General features: G+C 46.5%; 1 protein-coding gene across 1 annotated transcript in view; it reads left to right on the top strand.

The window, feature by feature from the left end:
• The window catches only part of cacna1c (calcium channel, voltage-dependent, L type, alpha 1C subunit), a 1,034,505-nt gene that overhangs the window by 919,370 nt on the left and 100,062 nt on the right, over nt 1-15,073 (top strand). The window contains exon 32 of the mRNA XM_070900503.1: nt 4,827-4,918. Coding sequence (XP_070756604.1) covers nt 4,827-4,918 — 92 coding nt within the window. The remainder of the gene's footprint in view (nt 1-4,826; nt 4,919-15,073) is intronic.

Below are 15,073 nucleotides of genomic sequence, written 5' to 3'. Positions count from 1 at the left end.
AATGACTGATGAACCATGACACCCAGGTCTCGTTGCACCTCCCCTTTTCCTAATCTGCCGCCATTCAGATAATATTCTGCCTTCATGTTTTTGTCCCCAAAATGGATAACCTCACATTTATCCACATTATACTGCATCTGCCATGCATTTTCCCACTCACCAACCTGTCCAAGTCACCCTGCAGCCGCTTAGCGTCCTCCTCACAGCTCACACCGCCACCGAGTTTAGTGTCATCAGCAAACTTGGAGATATTACACTGGGATAGAATTAGTGTGAAAGGTATAGAGGGAGCAGAATTCTTAAAATGTATTCAGGATAAATTTTTTAGCCAGCATGTAGCAAGCCCAACAAGAGAGAGGACGGTTCTGGACTTAGTTTTAGGGAATGAAGCTGGGCAGTGGCAGAGCATTTTGGTGGTAGTGATCATAATTCAGTTAGATTTAGGTAGTTATGGAAAAGGACAAAATAGACCAGGAATAAAAGTTCTCAATTGGGGGAAAGCCAATTTTACTAAGCTGCGATGTGATTTAGCCAAAGTGGACTGTAACAGCTACTTGAAGGTAAATCAGTGTCAGAGCAGTTGAAGGCATTCACGGAGGAGATACTGAGGGTTCAGAGCAAGTATGTTTCCTTAAAGAAAAAGGGTGGGACTAACAAATCTAGAGCCCCCTGGATGTCAAGAGGCATACAGGGTAGGATAAAGAAAAAATGGGAAGCTCATGACAGATATCGAGGGCTCAATACTGCAGAAACTCTAGAAGAGTATAGAAAGTGCAGGGGTGCAATTAAAAAGGAAATTAGGAAAGCAAAGAGAGATTGATAAGTAAAATAGTAAGATATTGATAAGTAAAATCAAGGAAAACCAAAAGATGTTTTATAAATATAGTAAGAGCAAGAGGATAACTAAATAAAGAGTAGGGCCTATTAGAGACCATAAAGGGAACCTGTGTGTGGAGACGGAAGACGTGGGTATGGTTCTTAATGAATGCTTCGCGTATGTTTTCACAAAAGAGAGGGATGATGCAGACATTGCAATCAGTGAGAAGGAGTATGAAATATTAGATGAAATTAACATAGTGAGAGAGGAAGTATTGAGGGTTTAGCATCTTTGAAAGTGGATAAATCCCCACGCCCGGATGAACTATATCCCAGTCTATTAAGAGAAGCAAGAGACGAAATAGTAGAGGCTCTAACCATCATTTTCCAATCCTCTTTGGCTATAGGTGTGGTGCCGGAGGACTGGAGGACTGCTGACTTTGTACCGTTGTTTAAAAAGGGAGAAAGTGATAAACCGAATAATTACAGGCCAGTCAGCCTAACCTCGGTGGTGGGAAAACTATTGAAAAAAATTGAGGGACAGGATAAATCTTCATTTTGAAAGACATGGATTAATCAAGGATAGTCAGCATGGATTTGTTAAGGGAAGGTCATGTTTGACTAACTTAGTAGAATTTTTTTGAGGAGGTAACAAGGAGGGTCGATGAGGGTAGTGCATTTGATGTAGTCTACATGGATTTTAGCAAGGCTTTTGATAAGGTCCCTGCAATGTATTTGCTTCATGGGTTCTTTGCTTAAGAACACGTTGCTATTAAGAACTAGTTGGTTTATTAACAAAGGTTTAAAAATCACACTACACATTACCAGTTCATCCACTAGGTTCACAACTGCATACTTCATTGTGGATGACCTTGACCCAACTGACTGGGGTTTTATTGAGTCTGGTGAACATCACGTGACTGGCTAAGCCACTCATAATGCAAACCTGTGAGCATACTCACAGGTGCATACATTACAATCCCACATGGCAGACTGATCACGATAGTAAAAGCCCATTGGATCCAAGGCAAAGTGGCAAGTTGGATCCACAATTGGCTCAGAGGTGGGAAGCAAAGGGTAATGGTCGATGGGTGTTTTTGTGACTGGAACGTTGTTTCCAGTTGGCTTCCTCAGGGCTCAGTACTAGGTCCCTTGCTTTATGTGGTATATATCAATGATTTAGATAGGCGGTGGTTAAGAAGGCATATGGGATACTTGCCTTTATTAGCCGAGGCATAGATTATCAGAGAAGGTAGGTTATGTTTGAACTGTATAAAATACTAGTTAGACCACTGCTAGAGTACTGCATGCAGTTCTGGTCACCATATTACAGGAAAGATGTGATTGCACTAGATAGGATACAGAGGAGATTTACGAGGATGTTGCCTGGACTGGAGAATTTTAGCTATGAGGAAAGATTGGATAGGCTGGGATTGTTTTCTTTGGAACAGAGGAGGCTGAGGGGAGACTTAATTGAGGTGTATACAATGATGAGGGGCCTAGATAGAGTGGATAGGAAGGACCTATTTCTCTTAGCAGATGGGGTCAATAACCAGGGGGCATAGATTTAAAGTCATTGGTAGGAGGTTCAGAGGGGATTTTAGGAGAATTGTTTTCACCCAGAGGGTATTGGGGGTCTGGAACTCACTGCCTGAAAGGGTGGTAGAGGTAGAAACCCTCACCACATTTAGAAAGTACTTGGATATGCACTTGAAGTGCCATAACTGACAAGGCTATGGACCAAGAGCTGGAAAGTGGGATTACATTGGATAGCTCTTTGTCGGCCGGCACGGACACAATGGGACAAAAGGCCTCCTTCTGTGCTGTAAATTTCTATGATTCTTTGTGGCAAATATGCCAATCAGAACAAATTATATTCAGTCTCCATCTAGAATTTGAGAAATATCAAGCAATCTGGGATCTGTTCTTGAAGTGTTACCCAGCAGAAACTGCCCTCCCGCAAAACAACAAGCAATCCTCTCTCCACGAATGACAATAGCCCCATCTGACATGACGACTGGTAGGTAGTGGTTTCTCCCCATCTAATTCCTAGAATCCAAAACAAAAGAATCTGTATCAATCCATTCATGCACACTGTTTCTAACACAAGCAAAGTTATGTTAAGAAACATGAATATAGCAATGCACTCCTCCCACAAGCACCAGGTTTTCAAAACACACAGGAGCTGAAATTGCCCTCCGCTCCAAACGGGGCGCACTTACCGATTTTTTTTTTTATTGGGGCGGAAATTAGAACAATATTAAGGTCTTTATTTTGTTTTTGGTGTTGGTGCGGTGTTCCGGGCAGCTGCGGAGCGGAAGTGCCATTGTATCGGGTCAGCCGCTGCTCCGACTCATCAGCGCTGCGCTGACGCGTCACAACATCCCTCCCCTTCAATTAAAGGGGAGGGCCGCTGCGAACTCTGCATTTATTTTAGTTAGGTCCACTGGGAGGGTTTTGGCCAGGCCAGTGGCCCGGTACCCAAGCGGGGGTGCCAGGCTGCCTCTTGGTGGCCTGGCCGAACCTGTGGCTGCCATTGTTGACCTGACTTCGGAGTCGTCTGACAATTAAAATAAAATAGCGGCCTCAGCAGTGCGCCCTCCCCTTTAAGGGTGAACATGCCGCCAAGCCACAAGAAGGTTCCCGCCAGGGAAAGCTATCGGGGGCATCGACCGGCAGCTGATCCACTCCAGCGGGGCAATTTCTCATGCGGGGCGGAAAGAGGGTCACCACCAGTTGGTAAGGGATCAGCGCATGCCCGATGGGGCGGGAAGATGACCGGGACGGTCCTGTACACCACTCCAAAAATAAAGGAGGGCAATTTTTTAATTGCCCTCGGCGCCGACCGAGCAGTGATTGCTTTCTGCACCATTGCCGTCTCTTTGAGCTGATAACAACTCTTTAAAAAAAGAGCCAATTTCGGCCGCACAATGTCCAGAAAATATGTGGCTGCAGTAGTTTGAGAATTAAATCAAAAAATACGACAACAACAACAACTTGCATATATGTAGCACCTTTAACATAGTAAAATGTCCCAAGGTACTTCATAGAATGCTATCAGACAAAATCTGGCACCAAGAGATATTAGATCAGATGACCAAAAGCTTGGTTAAAGACATAGGTTTTAAGGAGAATCTTAAAGGAGGAGAGAGAGGCAGAAAGGTTTAGGGAAGGAATTCCAGAGCTTAGAGTGAGACAGCTGCAGGCACAGCTACCAGTGGTAGACCAAAGAAAATCGGGGCTCCACAGGAGGCCAGCAATGGAGGAAACTAGAGTTCTTGGAGATTGTAGGTCTGAAAGAGGTTACAGAGATAGATGGGGTAATGCCATGGAGGGATTTAAACACATGATGGGAATTTTAAATTTGAGACGTTACTGGTACAGGAGCCAATATAGGTCAGCAAACATGGGTGATAGGTGAACAGAACTTAGTGTGAGTTATGATACGGACAGCAGAGTTTTGGATGAGCTCAAGTTTATGAAGGGTGCAAGGTGAGAGGCAGCCATGACAGCATTATAATAGTCGAGCCTGGAGGTAACAAAAGCATGGATGATAGGCTGAGGCAGCAGATGGGCTGAAGCGGGCGATATTCCGGAGGTGGGAACGGTCTTGATGATGGAAACAATATGGGATCCAAAGTTCTGCTGTGGGGCAAATAGGATGCTAGGTTGCAAATAATCTAGTTTAACCTCTGACAGTGTCCAGGGAGGTGCATGGAATTAGATGCTAGGGAATGGAATTTGTGGTGGGAACTGAAAACAATGGCTTCTAGCTTCCCAATATTTAATTGGAGGAAACTTCTGCTCATCCAGTACTGATGTCTGATAAGCAGTGTGACAAATCATCGGCAGTGGAGGGATTGAGATGGTGGTGAGCTGGAGCTGTGTGTCATCAGCATACATGTGGAATCTGATGTGGTTTTAGATGATGTCGCTGAAGGGCAAAATTGAAAAACCACAAATAAAGTAGATAATCGAGTGATATGATTTTGTTTGTTTCATTATTGTAGGTGTTTGGTAAGATTGCAATGAATGATAAGACTCACATCAACAGGAACAACAATTTCCAAACCTTTCCACAGGCTGTTCTGTTGCTCTTCAGGTTTGTAATGCACTTTTATTTCTAAAACTGTCACTCAATTCTTTATGTTCAATGAACACTCAAGTTGGTGTGTTAATGTTACTGCTGCTTTTATTTCAAACTCTCTGGAACAATCCCTCTAGATATAGCAATTAATATGAGGAGACCCTGGAGTATAATGCTACAGGGTGGTTTCACACATTAGGGGGCCCTCTGGTCTTCAATTTACCATGTGCAATACAATATATTTCAAACCAATTACAACAAATGGAAGACAAGGGCTTGAAATTAACGCTGCAGGACCAGTAACCCGGAGGTTGCTAATCGATAAAGATTATTGTCCTCCAATGTAACACACTTCTATTTTTCCATCCTTGCAGGTATGTCCCCTTTTTAATGTATTCTTTCCTCTACCGCTTGGTTTCATCAAACTGTGCAGACTCTGCAGCCAAAGAAATGGACAAGGGACCTGCTCCAGCCTTAATGAGCTGCATGAGAGTGACTGAGCGATTACTCTACTCTCCCTTTGTGTTTTCCCATTTCTTCCCAATTGAGAGGCACCTCGCTGCCATTGACTTTGTTCCCAATTGCTCTCTGCCACTCTCTGCTTGACCGTCCTCACTGGATGTCATTTCCCAGCCCCAATTTTCTCCTCTTTCCTACCTATTTGCACTCCTGAGTGCTGAACATATAACTTCATTGGCAGCCCAATCAGCAATAGCCAGCAGCAATTCATGTTGGTTCAACTAATCAAAGAGGGGAAGCCATATTACAGGCAGTTCAAATATTGGGGAAAAAACCACAGCTCAGGGATAAAAAAACACCAAATGCTGCTGATGAGCTGCGGGTTGGCCCCCTCTGCCCTGGCTTATGCCTTCATCACTTCGAAGCTTAACTTCCAGAATGCTCTCCTTGCCAGCCTCCCTAACTTCACCCTCCACAAACCTCAGCTATCCATAACCCTGAGGAAAGCCTGAGTCCTTTCCTAAACAAAATCCACCATTCATTCCTCTGACATCAATCCAATTCTCATTCCTTGCTACCTTCACTCTACCATCAGTGACTATTCCTTCAGCCACATCGTACCACCCATGGAAATCCCTCCTGCTTTAAAAAGGCTCCTTAAGAGTATGCTTGAGCAAACTTTCATACCCCTCCCTAACCCTGTTAATCTCTTCCTTTTCTCTCATGCTTGGTGTCCACCTTTCTGTAATGTTTCAGTAAAGATCACTCTATGAAGATCTTTATATGAATACAAATTGGTGTTATAGTTTCCTCTGCAAATTGGAACGCCACTCTGCATGCTCAGTGACACTCTAGGTCCTCGATATTAAACCCCCTCCCCCCACAACCTGCGGGAGATGGTTGGGGGCGGGCAGTTAAACCATCAAATGCATGAAATGTATCCCCAACCCACCGTGCCTGCGCCCGTGACCATTTTTATTGAGATCAGGAAACCCGACAGTGAAGGAGTGGCAGGCGTTGCCAGCTTCACAGGGTAAACGCCATTTCCAGCACTCCTTGTGGGCAGGGAGGAGCTGGACTGCTCCCCTGATCCCTCAAGGAAGCCTTCAGTCTCCCTCACCCACGCCGATTGCAGCCTCTCTCACCCTCCTCCCAATCACCAACCTCCCCCCAATCACCGACGTCCCCCCTCCCGCTGCGATATCAGACTTTTCCCCCCCACCTGCTGTGATGATCAACATTTTCCCCATCCACCGTGATGTTGCAACATTCACCCCCATCCACCACGATATCTGACCTTCCCCTGCACCCGCCGTGATGGCCAAATTTCATCCTACCCAATTGCTGGGGTCGGCCCCAAGTGCCCCAGCTGCAGCCTGCTGCCGCTGGATTTTCTACCCTGGCTGCCAGCTAGACTGTCAAGTTGGTGGCTGCTGGGCGGAAAATGGATCCAAAAATGATAATGAGCTTCTGCGGTTAAGTTCGGCACGATATCCACGTCCTTAGCATTGCTGGGTTCTTCGGCCTATTTAGGCTTATCCCGCACCCTTCCTGCCTCCCTGTACATATTGGTGCCTTGGTTTGTAATGGAGAGGGGAACGTCTCACCTCTGTGTGTGAGCAGTATAATGTAGCTGGTGTGAATGAAGTAGTCCCATTTAGTGTATCTCCCATTTGCCTGCCCCATAACTGTAACAAGGGCATGAGTAATGTAGATGTCACACTGCAAAAAACGTTACAATTTACTGATGGCTAAATCTGTATGCATCATTTATTGTAGATAGTAAACTATCAGTACTTGTGGCAATGAAGTGGTACTAAAATAAATTGTACGTTTTAAGATGTCATAGCAAGAAGCCAGCTGTTGTAGACTGCACTGTGGAACAATCACTGATGCACACCCCAGTATGATGGAGCAGTGTGGTTCTTCATTCCGAAACCACAATGTAAAGCATCATCTGAAATCACAACACAAAGAAAGCAAAAAAGCAATGTTGATTATGTGATGCATTTCACACACTATAGCTGGTTAAAATGCTATGGAGTTTATCTCACACACAAAGTACCAGCCAGTTAAAAGGGAGACCACTACTTTTCTTACTCAGCTACAAACTGCAATTAAGATATAGTTCATCACCTGAAATAGCACTGAAAAGGCAAAGCCTTCTATATATTCAGCAAAGTTGCTGCAGGATTGGGTGTGACACAGTGCGAAAGCTAGTTTTAAAGACCAGGCACTGCATGCCCTATTTTAAGGACGCCAGGAAAGCACGCAATTTATGGGATTGATGTTTCCCGCCACACCAGGCACAGGAGGATGTGGCTGAAAGCAATTAACACTAATCAACCACCCAACCACCACAGTCCTAGATTTGACTGGCAAATGTTGGGCTTCACAAAAGGTGATTTGGGCATGATTACTTTGCAGATGTGTTTTGCCTGTTTAAGAAATGGTGTAGTTGTAGCACTCCACAAAAGGCATTTGGAGTTAATGCTAGATGCACCAGTCTTTCATGTTGCGTTACTCATACTGCTGCTAATTTTTCATTGGCATTTTAACCCTCTTACTCTGCCATGGTCTTGGCATCCAAATATTTCAGATGCATGCTGAGGACTCTTTTCAGGACTCGGTTATGGGGCCTGCAGCAGATGACAATTATTATTGAAACCTTGAGGCACCCCAGTTGATCCAGATATGTGTAGCACTGTTTCAGGATTCTAATGGTATGATTGATCATTCTCAGTGTGGCATGAGCTTCATTACAGCTGCCCTCTGCTATTGTCCATGGTTGGTGCAAAGATGTCATGAGTCATGGTTGCATAAGATGGCCTTGATCTCCTTTAATCTGTCCTGCCATTTTCCTTCAAATAATGGTTTTACAGATGATTATCTTTAAATGGTGAGAGCTTTAGGAAAGTAGTCCTTGATTTACATGATTTTGTGCTGGCATACCATGTTCATATTGAGATTTTTAAAATCCCTTTCAAGTCATAGAGACAGAGAATTGTGCACAAGGGCCTAAATGGCAACCTAGATGCAGTCCAAGAACTGACTGAACCCTGGGAAAGTCAGTAGATCTGCAGACATTTTTTGCCATTCTAAATTGTGGTGGAAGTGGTGAAAGTGATTAAGTAATTGGTCCAGCTGAATAATGTATCTACAAACTCCTGTATACACCTTTGGACAGCAACTGGCTGATACTGCAGTCATTCCCAGCAATGGTTTGGAAGGTGCCCAACATATAAAATTTGAGTGCTGGGCTGACTCTGAGAACTGGCAGCCCAATTTAAAATTCACTGTTGCTACACGGGTTTCCCAAGGGTCAGGAAACCCAGCAGTGAAGGGGTGGCAAGTGCCTTTGGCTCCACATCCTTTCCAGCATTCCTTGTGGGCCAGGAGGAGCAGGTCTGGAAGGCGTATAAAATTGTATAAAATTTGAGGGATTTGCTGACTTTGACAGCCATTGGCAGTGCTATGCAGGCTTTACATTTTTACGGATGTCATTCTGAAGGAGAGAGCATAGTTCAGTTACAGTTTTCCTGCTAAACCTGTTTACGTATCACTGTGTGTTAGTCTGTGATCAGGATACACTTTAGTAATTTCCCTTCCTTAATGAAACATTGTGACAGATTAATGGAAACTATTGTGTTCCTAACACAGATGAGACTGCACCTCAGTCTTTATTAAGACACTCCAGAGTGAGGAACAGGCCTTGGGGGCCAGCTTATAAACAGTGCTCCCAAGGGATGCTGGGATCCCTTGGGACTTCAGGGGATGCGCTCCCTGGTGGCGGAACATGGGAGTGCATGCTTTACAGATACATAACATCACTCCCCCCTCCAAAGTCAAAATGAAAACTATTTACAACGTGAGGTGGTCGGGAGCCTTTCTTTCCCTGGTGGACCACCTCGGTACAAATGTCTGTTCTGGTGTGTTGGCTGTGCCCTTGCTGGGCTGGCGTGTTGTTGGCCCTGCAGGGCTGCTGGGTGAGCCTGGCTTTGCTGGGCCGTTGGGCGTGATGGGTTCGATTTCCTGGTCCGGGGTAGTGTCGTTGATCCTTTGGGTGTGTGTCGAAAAAGGTGGTGTCTGCTGTGGGTTGTTCAGGGCAATCTGTGAACCGCAGCCTTATTTGGTCCAGGTGCTTTCTGCAAATTTGTCCATTGTCTAGTTTGACTACAAACACCCTACTCCCTTCTTTAGCTATCACCATTACCGCGATTCACTTGGAACCATGTCCATAGTTTAGCACATACACAGGGTCATTCAGATCAATTTCCCGTGACACAGTGGCGCGACCATCGTTTACATTTTGTTGCTTCTGCATGCTTCCTACCTGATCATGCAGGTTGGGGTGAACCAGCGAGAGTCTGGTTTTAAGTCTCTTTTTCATGAGTAGCTCAGCCGGGGGCACCCCTGTGAGCGAATGGGGTCTCGTGCAGTAGCTGAGCAGTACTCGAGACAGGCGGGTTTGGAGTGAGCCTTCTGTGACTCGTTTAAGGCTCTGTTTGATTGTTTGTACTGCCTGCTCTGCCTGTCCATTGGAGGCTGGTTTAAACGGGGCCGAGGTGACATGTTTGATCCCATTGCGGGTCATGAATTCTTTAAATTCGGCACTGGTGAAACATGGTCTGTTGTCACTGTCCAGTATGTCAGGTTGGCGGTGGGTGGCAAACATGGCCCTCAGGCTTTCAATGGTGGCGGTGGCGGTGCTTCCCGACATTATTTCACATTCAATCCATTTTGAAAAAGCATCCACCACCACCAGGAACATTTTACCGAGAAACGGGGCCACATAGTCGACATGGATCCTCGACCATGGTCTGGAGGGCCAGGACCACAAACTTAGTGGTGCCTCTCTGGGCGCGTTGCTCAACTGAGCACACACGTTGCATTGCTGTACACAGGACTCTAAGTCAGAGTTGATACCGGGCCATCACACGTGGGATCTGGCTATTGCTTTCATCATTACTATACCTGGGTGTGTGCTGTGGAGATCCATGATGAACGTCTCCCTGCCCTTTTTGGGTAGCACTACACGGTTACCCCACAACAGGCAGTCTGCCTGAATGGACAGCTCGTCCTTTCGCCGCTAGAACGGCTTGATTAGCTCTTGCATTTCAACGGGGATGCTGGCCCAGCTGCCATGCAGTACACAATTTTTTTTACTAGGGACAGGAGAGGATCTTGGCTGGTCCAAGTCCTAATCTGGCGGGCCGTGACAGGTGATTTATCATTTTCAAATGCTTCCATGACCATTGTTGTGTCCTTACACACTACAGCAAATCAACACGAGGCACATACTGACGTATTGTCCCTTGTGGTGGTGTAAATGGCCGTTCAACCTGCCATTGTCTCTGTTGCGGACCCATCCTAGAGTCTGTTACTGCCTGGTTGGTGTCGAATTGCCCTTGCCTGCCTGTGGTGTTCTGAGTCGTGTTTACTATGTTAACTCCCTGCTCCATCGCCACATTGGGAGCAGAGTTGCGCGCGTATATGATCTTGGTTTCCTCTTTCCCCCACTATGAAGGTCTGAGCCATCAACGCCGCTGCTTCCAAGGTCAAGTCCTTGGTCTCAATTAGCTTCCTAAAAATCTCGGCATGACCAATGACCTCAATGAAGAAATCCCGTAACATCTCCCCCCTGCAGGCGTCTGTGAACTTACAGAGGCTGGCCAAGCGGCGAAGGTCCACAACGAAGTCCGGTATGCTTTGCCCTTCCCGACGTTGGTGCATGTAGAATCGATGTCAGGCCATATGTACACTGCTCACCGGTTTGAGGTGCTCACCGATCAGTTTGCTGAGCTCCTCGAAGGTCTTGTCCGCCAGCTTCTCAGGTGCTAGCAGGTCTTTCATCAGCACGTACGTCTTAGGTCCTCAGCTGGTCAGTAGATGCGCCCTTCGCTTGTCAGCCGCTGCCGCTCCCAGCCAGTCCTTCGTGATAAAACTCTGCTGGAGCCTCTCAACGAAATCATCCCAGTCCTTACCAACACAGTACCGTTCCTCCGTGCTACCGGTGGCCATTCTCTTGAGTCGTTGAGTCCCGTTTCTCATCGCCAAATGTTGTGTCCTTACACACTACAGCAAATCAACACGAGGCACATACTGGAGACAAGATCACTCTGTGACCTGTACCTTTATTCACAGGACCAAGAAGTGATGACCCTGCGCGGGACCTCCCTTTATATACCTGGATGACCAGGTGAGGAGTGTCTTCCACAAGTTCACCTCCTGTGGTCAAGGTGTGCATTTCTCAGGTGTACACAGTGTACAGTGTTGTTGCATAAGGTTACAGTTATGAGAAGGTTACAAACATGACAACCATCAACAAGTCTGCGGGCTGCGCCACCATCAATAAGTTTGCAGGCTGCGCCATTTCCACCCCCGTGGTGGGCAATGATAGCCGATTGAGAGCATCCACACAGTTCTCGGTGCCTGGCCTGTGGTGGATGGTATAGATATATGCTGATAGCGCGAGTGCCCACCTTTGTATGCGGGCTGAGGCATTAGTATTTATCCCCTTGTTTTCAGCGAACAGGGATATGGGGGGCTTGTGATCGATTTCCAGCTCAAATTTGAGGCCAAACAGGTACTGATGCATTTTTTTTTACCCCGAACACACACGCCTTAGACAAGCTCCTGGAGGCATAGGCAATAGGTTGCAACTTCCCCGCAACATTAGCTTCTTGTAATACACACCTGACTCCGTACGACGACGCGTCACATGCTAGCACAAGTCTTTTACACAGGTTATACAATACAAGCAGCTTGTTGGAGCATAAAATGTTTCTGGCTTTCTCAAAAGCAATTACTTGGTTTTTTTCCCCCATACCCAGTTCTCATCTTTACGCAATAACACATGTAGGGGCTCTAAAAGTGCTTAACCCCAGTAGGAAGTTACCAAAATAGTTGAGGAGTCCCAGGAACGACTGCAGCTCTGTGACGTTCTGTGGCCTGGGCGCGTTCCTGATAGCCTCTGTCTTGGCGTCTGTGGGCCGAATGCCGTCCGCCGCGATCTTTCTCCCCAAAAACTCCACTTCTGTTGCAATGAAGATGCATTTCGACCTCTGCAGCTGCAGCCCTACGCGATCCAGTCGCTGGAGGACCTCCTCCAGGTTTTGTCGGTGCTCGACCGTGTCCTGACCCGTGAAAAATATGTCGTCCTGAAAAACCACCGTGCGTGGTACCGACTTGAGTAGGCTCTCCATGTTTCTCTGGAAGATCGCTGCAGCCGACCAAATTCCAAACGGGCATCTGTTGTAGATGAACAGTCCCTTGTGCGTGTTGATGCAGGTGAGGCCCTTCGAAGACTCCTCCAGCTCCTGCATCATGTAGGCCGAAGTCAGGTCAAGCTTGCTTAACTTCTTGCCTCCTGCTAGCGTCGCAAATAGGTCTTCTGCCTTAGGTAGCGGGTATTGGTCCTGTAGCGAGAAACGATTAATAGTTACTTTATAATCGCCGCAAATCCTGACTGTGCCATCACTTTTGAGTACTGGAACAATCGGGTTGGCCCACTCGCTGAATTCCACTGCGGAGATGATGCCCTCGCGTTGCAGCCTGTCCAGCTCGATTTCCACTCTCTCCCTCATCATGTGAGGTATCGCTCGTGCCTTGTGGTGAATGGGTCATGCCTCTGGGACCAAGTGGATCCACACCTTCGCCCCGGAAAAGTTTCCAATGCCTGGCTCAAAAAGGGAAGGAAATTTGTTGAGAACCTGGGTACAGCGCTCGGATGTCATCCCAGTTCCAGCGGATTTTGCCGAGCCAGCTCCTTCCAAGCAGTGTGGGACCATCACCTGGGACAATCCAGAGTGGCAGTTCATGCACCATGCCCTCGTAGGTGACCTTGACCATGGCGCTGCCCAGGACAGTGATGAGCTCTTTGGTGTACGTTCTCAGTTTCATGTGGATGTGGTTCAGGGCTGGTCTGAGTGCCTTTTTGTACCACAGTCTCTCAAACATCTTTTTACTCATGATGGATTGGCTAGCGCCAGTGTCCAGTTCCTTGGCTACGGGTAAGCCATTCAATTTTACATTTAGCATTATATGTGGACATTTCGTCAAAAATGTGTGCACCCTGTGTACTTCAGCATCTGCCTCCTCTCTCTCAGGCTCGAAATTGCTTTGGTCCACCATGGATCGATCTTCCTCTGCCACGTGGTGGTTAGCAAGTTTTGCATGGGAGATGCCCCATTGTTCCACAGCTCTTGTAAACATACCCTTTGAAGCGGCATGAATAGGCTGAATGGAAGCCTCCACAACGCCAACAAGGTGTGAATTGCCTTGCATTCATCCTTTGTTGCGGACTCTGAGTCATCTGGGTTACCTGAGGCCTGCTGGCAGTTGCAGATGCATGGTTTCTGCCCTGTACATTTTTGCTCGCAAACACAGTTCCATTTAATTTATGAACATTGCTAGCACTTGTGTGCTGAGAGATTTGTTTGGTGTTATCACTGGTGGACATAAACGCCTGTCCTATTGCAATGGTCTTACTGAGGGCCTGTGTCTCTACGATCAAAAGTGGTCTCGTGGCCAATGCCCAGTGCAAAAAAGTCTCTGAGCATCTGCTCCAGGTAGCCATCAAACTCACATTGTCCTGCAAGTCGCCTTAGCTCGGCGACGTAGCTCGCCACTTCCTGACCTTCAGATCGCTGGCATGTGTAGAACCGATACCTCGCCATCACCCCGCTCTCCCTTGGGTTAAGATGCTCCCGAACCAGTGTACACAGCTCCTCATATGACTTATCTGTGGGTTTTACCGGAGCCAGAAGATTCTTCATCAGGCTGTTGGTCGGTGCCTCGCAGACCGTGAGGAGGACCGCTCTCCTTTTTGCAGCGCTTCCTTATCCATCCAGCTCGTTGGCTACAAAGTACTGGTCTAGCCGTTCGACATAGGCTTCCCAGTCCTCACCCTCCGAGAACTTCTCCAGGGTGCCCACAGTTTGCTGCATCTTTGCATTGAATTCATATACTCGTCGCCAGTTATTGTGTTCCTAACACAGATGAGATTGCACACAGGGAGGTTAAAATAACAGTGACCTCAGTCTTTATTAAGACACTCCAGAGTGAGGAACAGGCCTTAGGGGCTGGCTTATATACAGTGCTCACAAGGGATGCTGGGATCCCTTGGGACTTTAAGGGATGTGCTCCCTGGTGGGAGTGCATGCTTTACAGATTCACAACAGAAACAAGGGCCCGGAAGTTCCTCGGATCTGCTCTTGCTCCGTGGCGTTACTTCACCAAAGGTACAGCTGAAACTCAATTTACGCGCATAAACGGGGTTTCCATCGCACTTCCGGCGAAGTAACGCCAGTGGAGCGGAATCAGCTTTGAGGAATTTGCTGGTCAAGTTCCAATTTCTGATTTTTGGAACAGTCCCCATAATCATAAATCATTTTGTCTATCTCTTGGCAAATATTTAAAAATGGATTTCTTGGAGAAATAATGACACATTAAAAAATGGCAACATGTCAAGTTGTCAGAGTGCAAATGTGAGGAGTGATACCAAGTACTCTGGGTAATGCTGATTTTTAAAATGTTATAATTAGCACTGATTCAATTGATCCAGAAAGGAATATTTAGGATTACTTTTAACAGAGAAATATTTGTGAAGATTTGAAAAAAAATCAGAATGATTTAAGTTTCACAATTATTGTTGCCTGAATTAGTTATCACCATAATTAAATATATGTGTGTTGAATGTTTGAACCTGGA

This window comes from Pristiophorus japonicus, chromosome 15, assembly GCF_044704955.1.
Source record: "Pristiophorus japonicus isolate sPriJap1 chromosome 15, sPriJap1.hap1, whole genome shotgun sequence".
Lineage (NCBI taxonomy): Eukaryota > Metazoa > Chordata > Chondrichthyes > Pristiophoridae > Pristiophorus > Pristiophorus japonicus.
The sequence above is the reverse complement of the archived record's forward strand: the minus strand, read 5'-3'. Positions and strand labels throughout refer to the sequence as shown.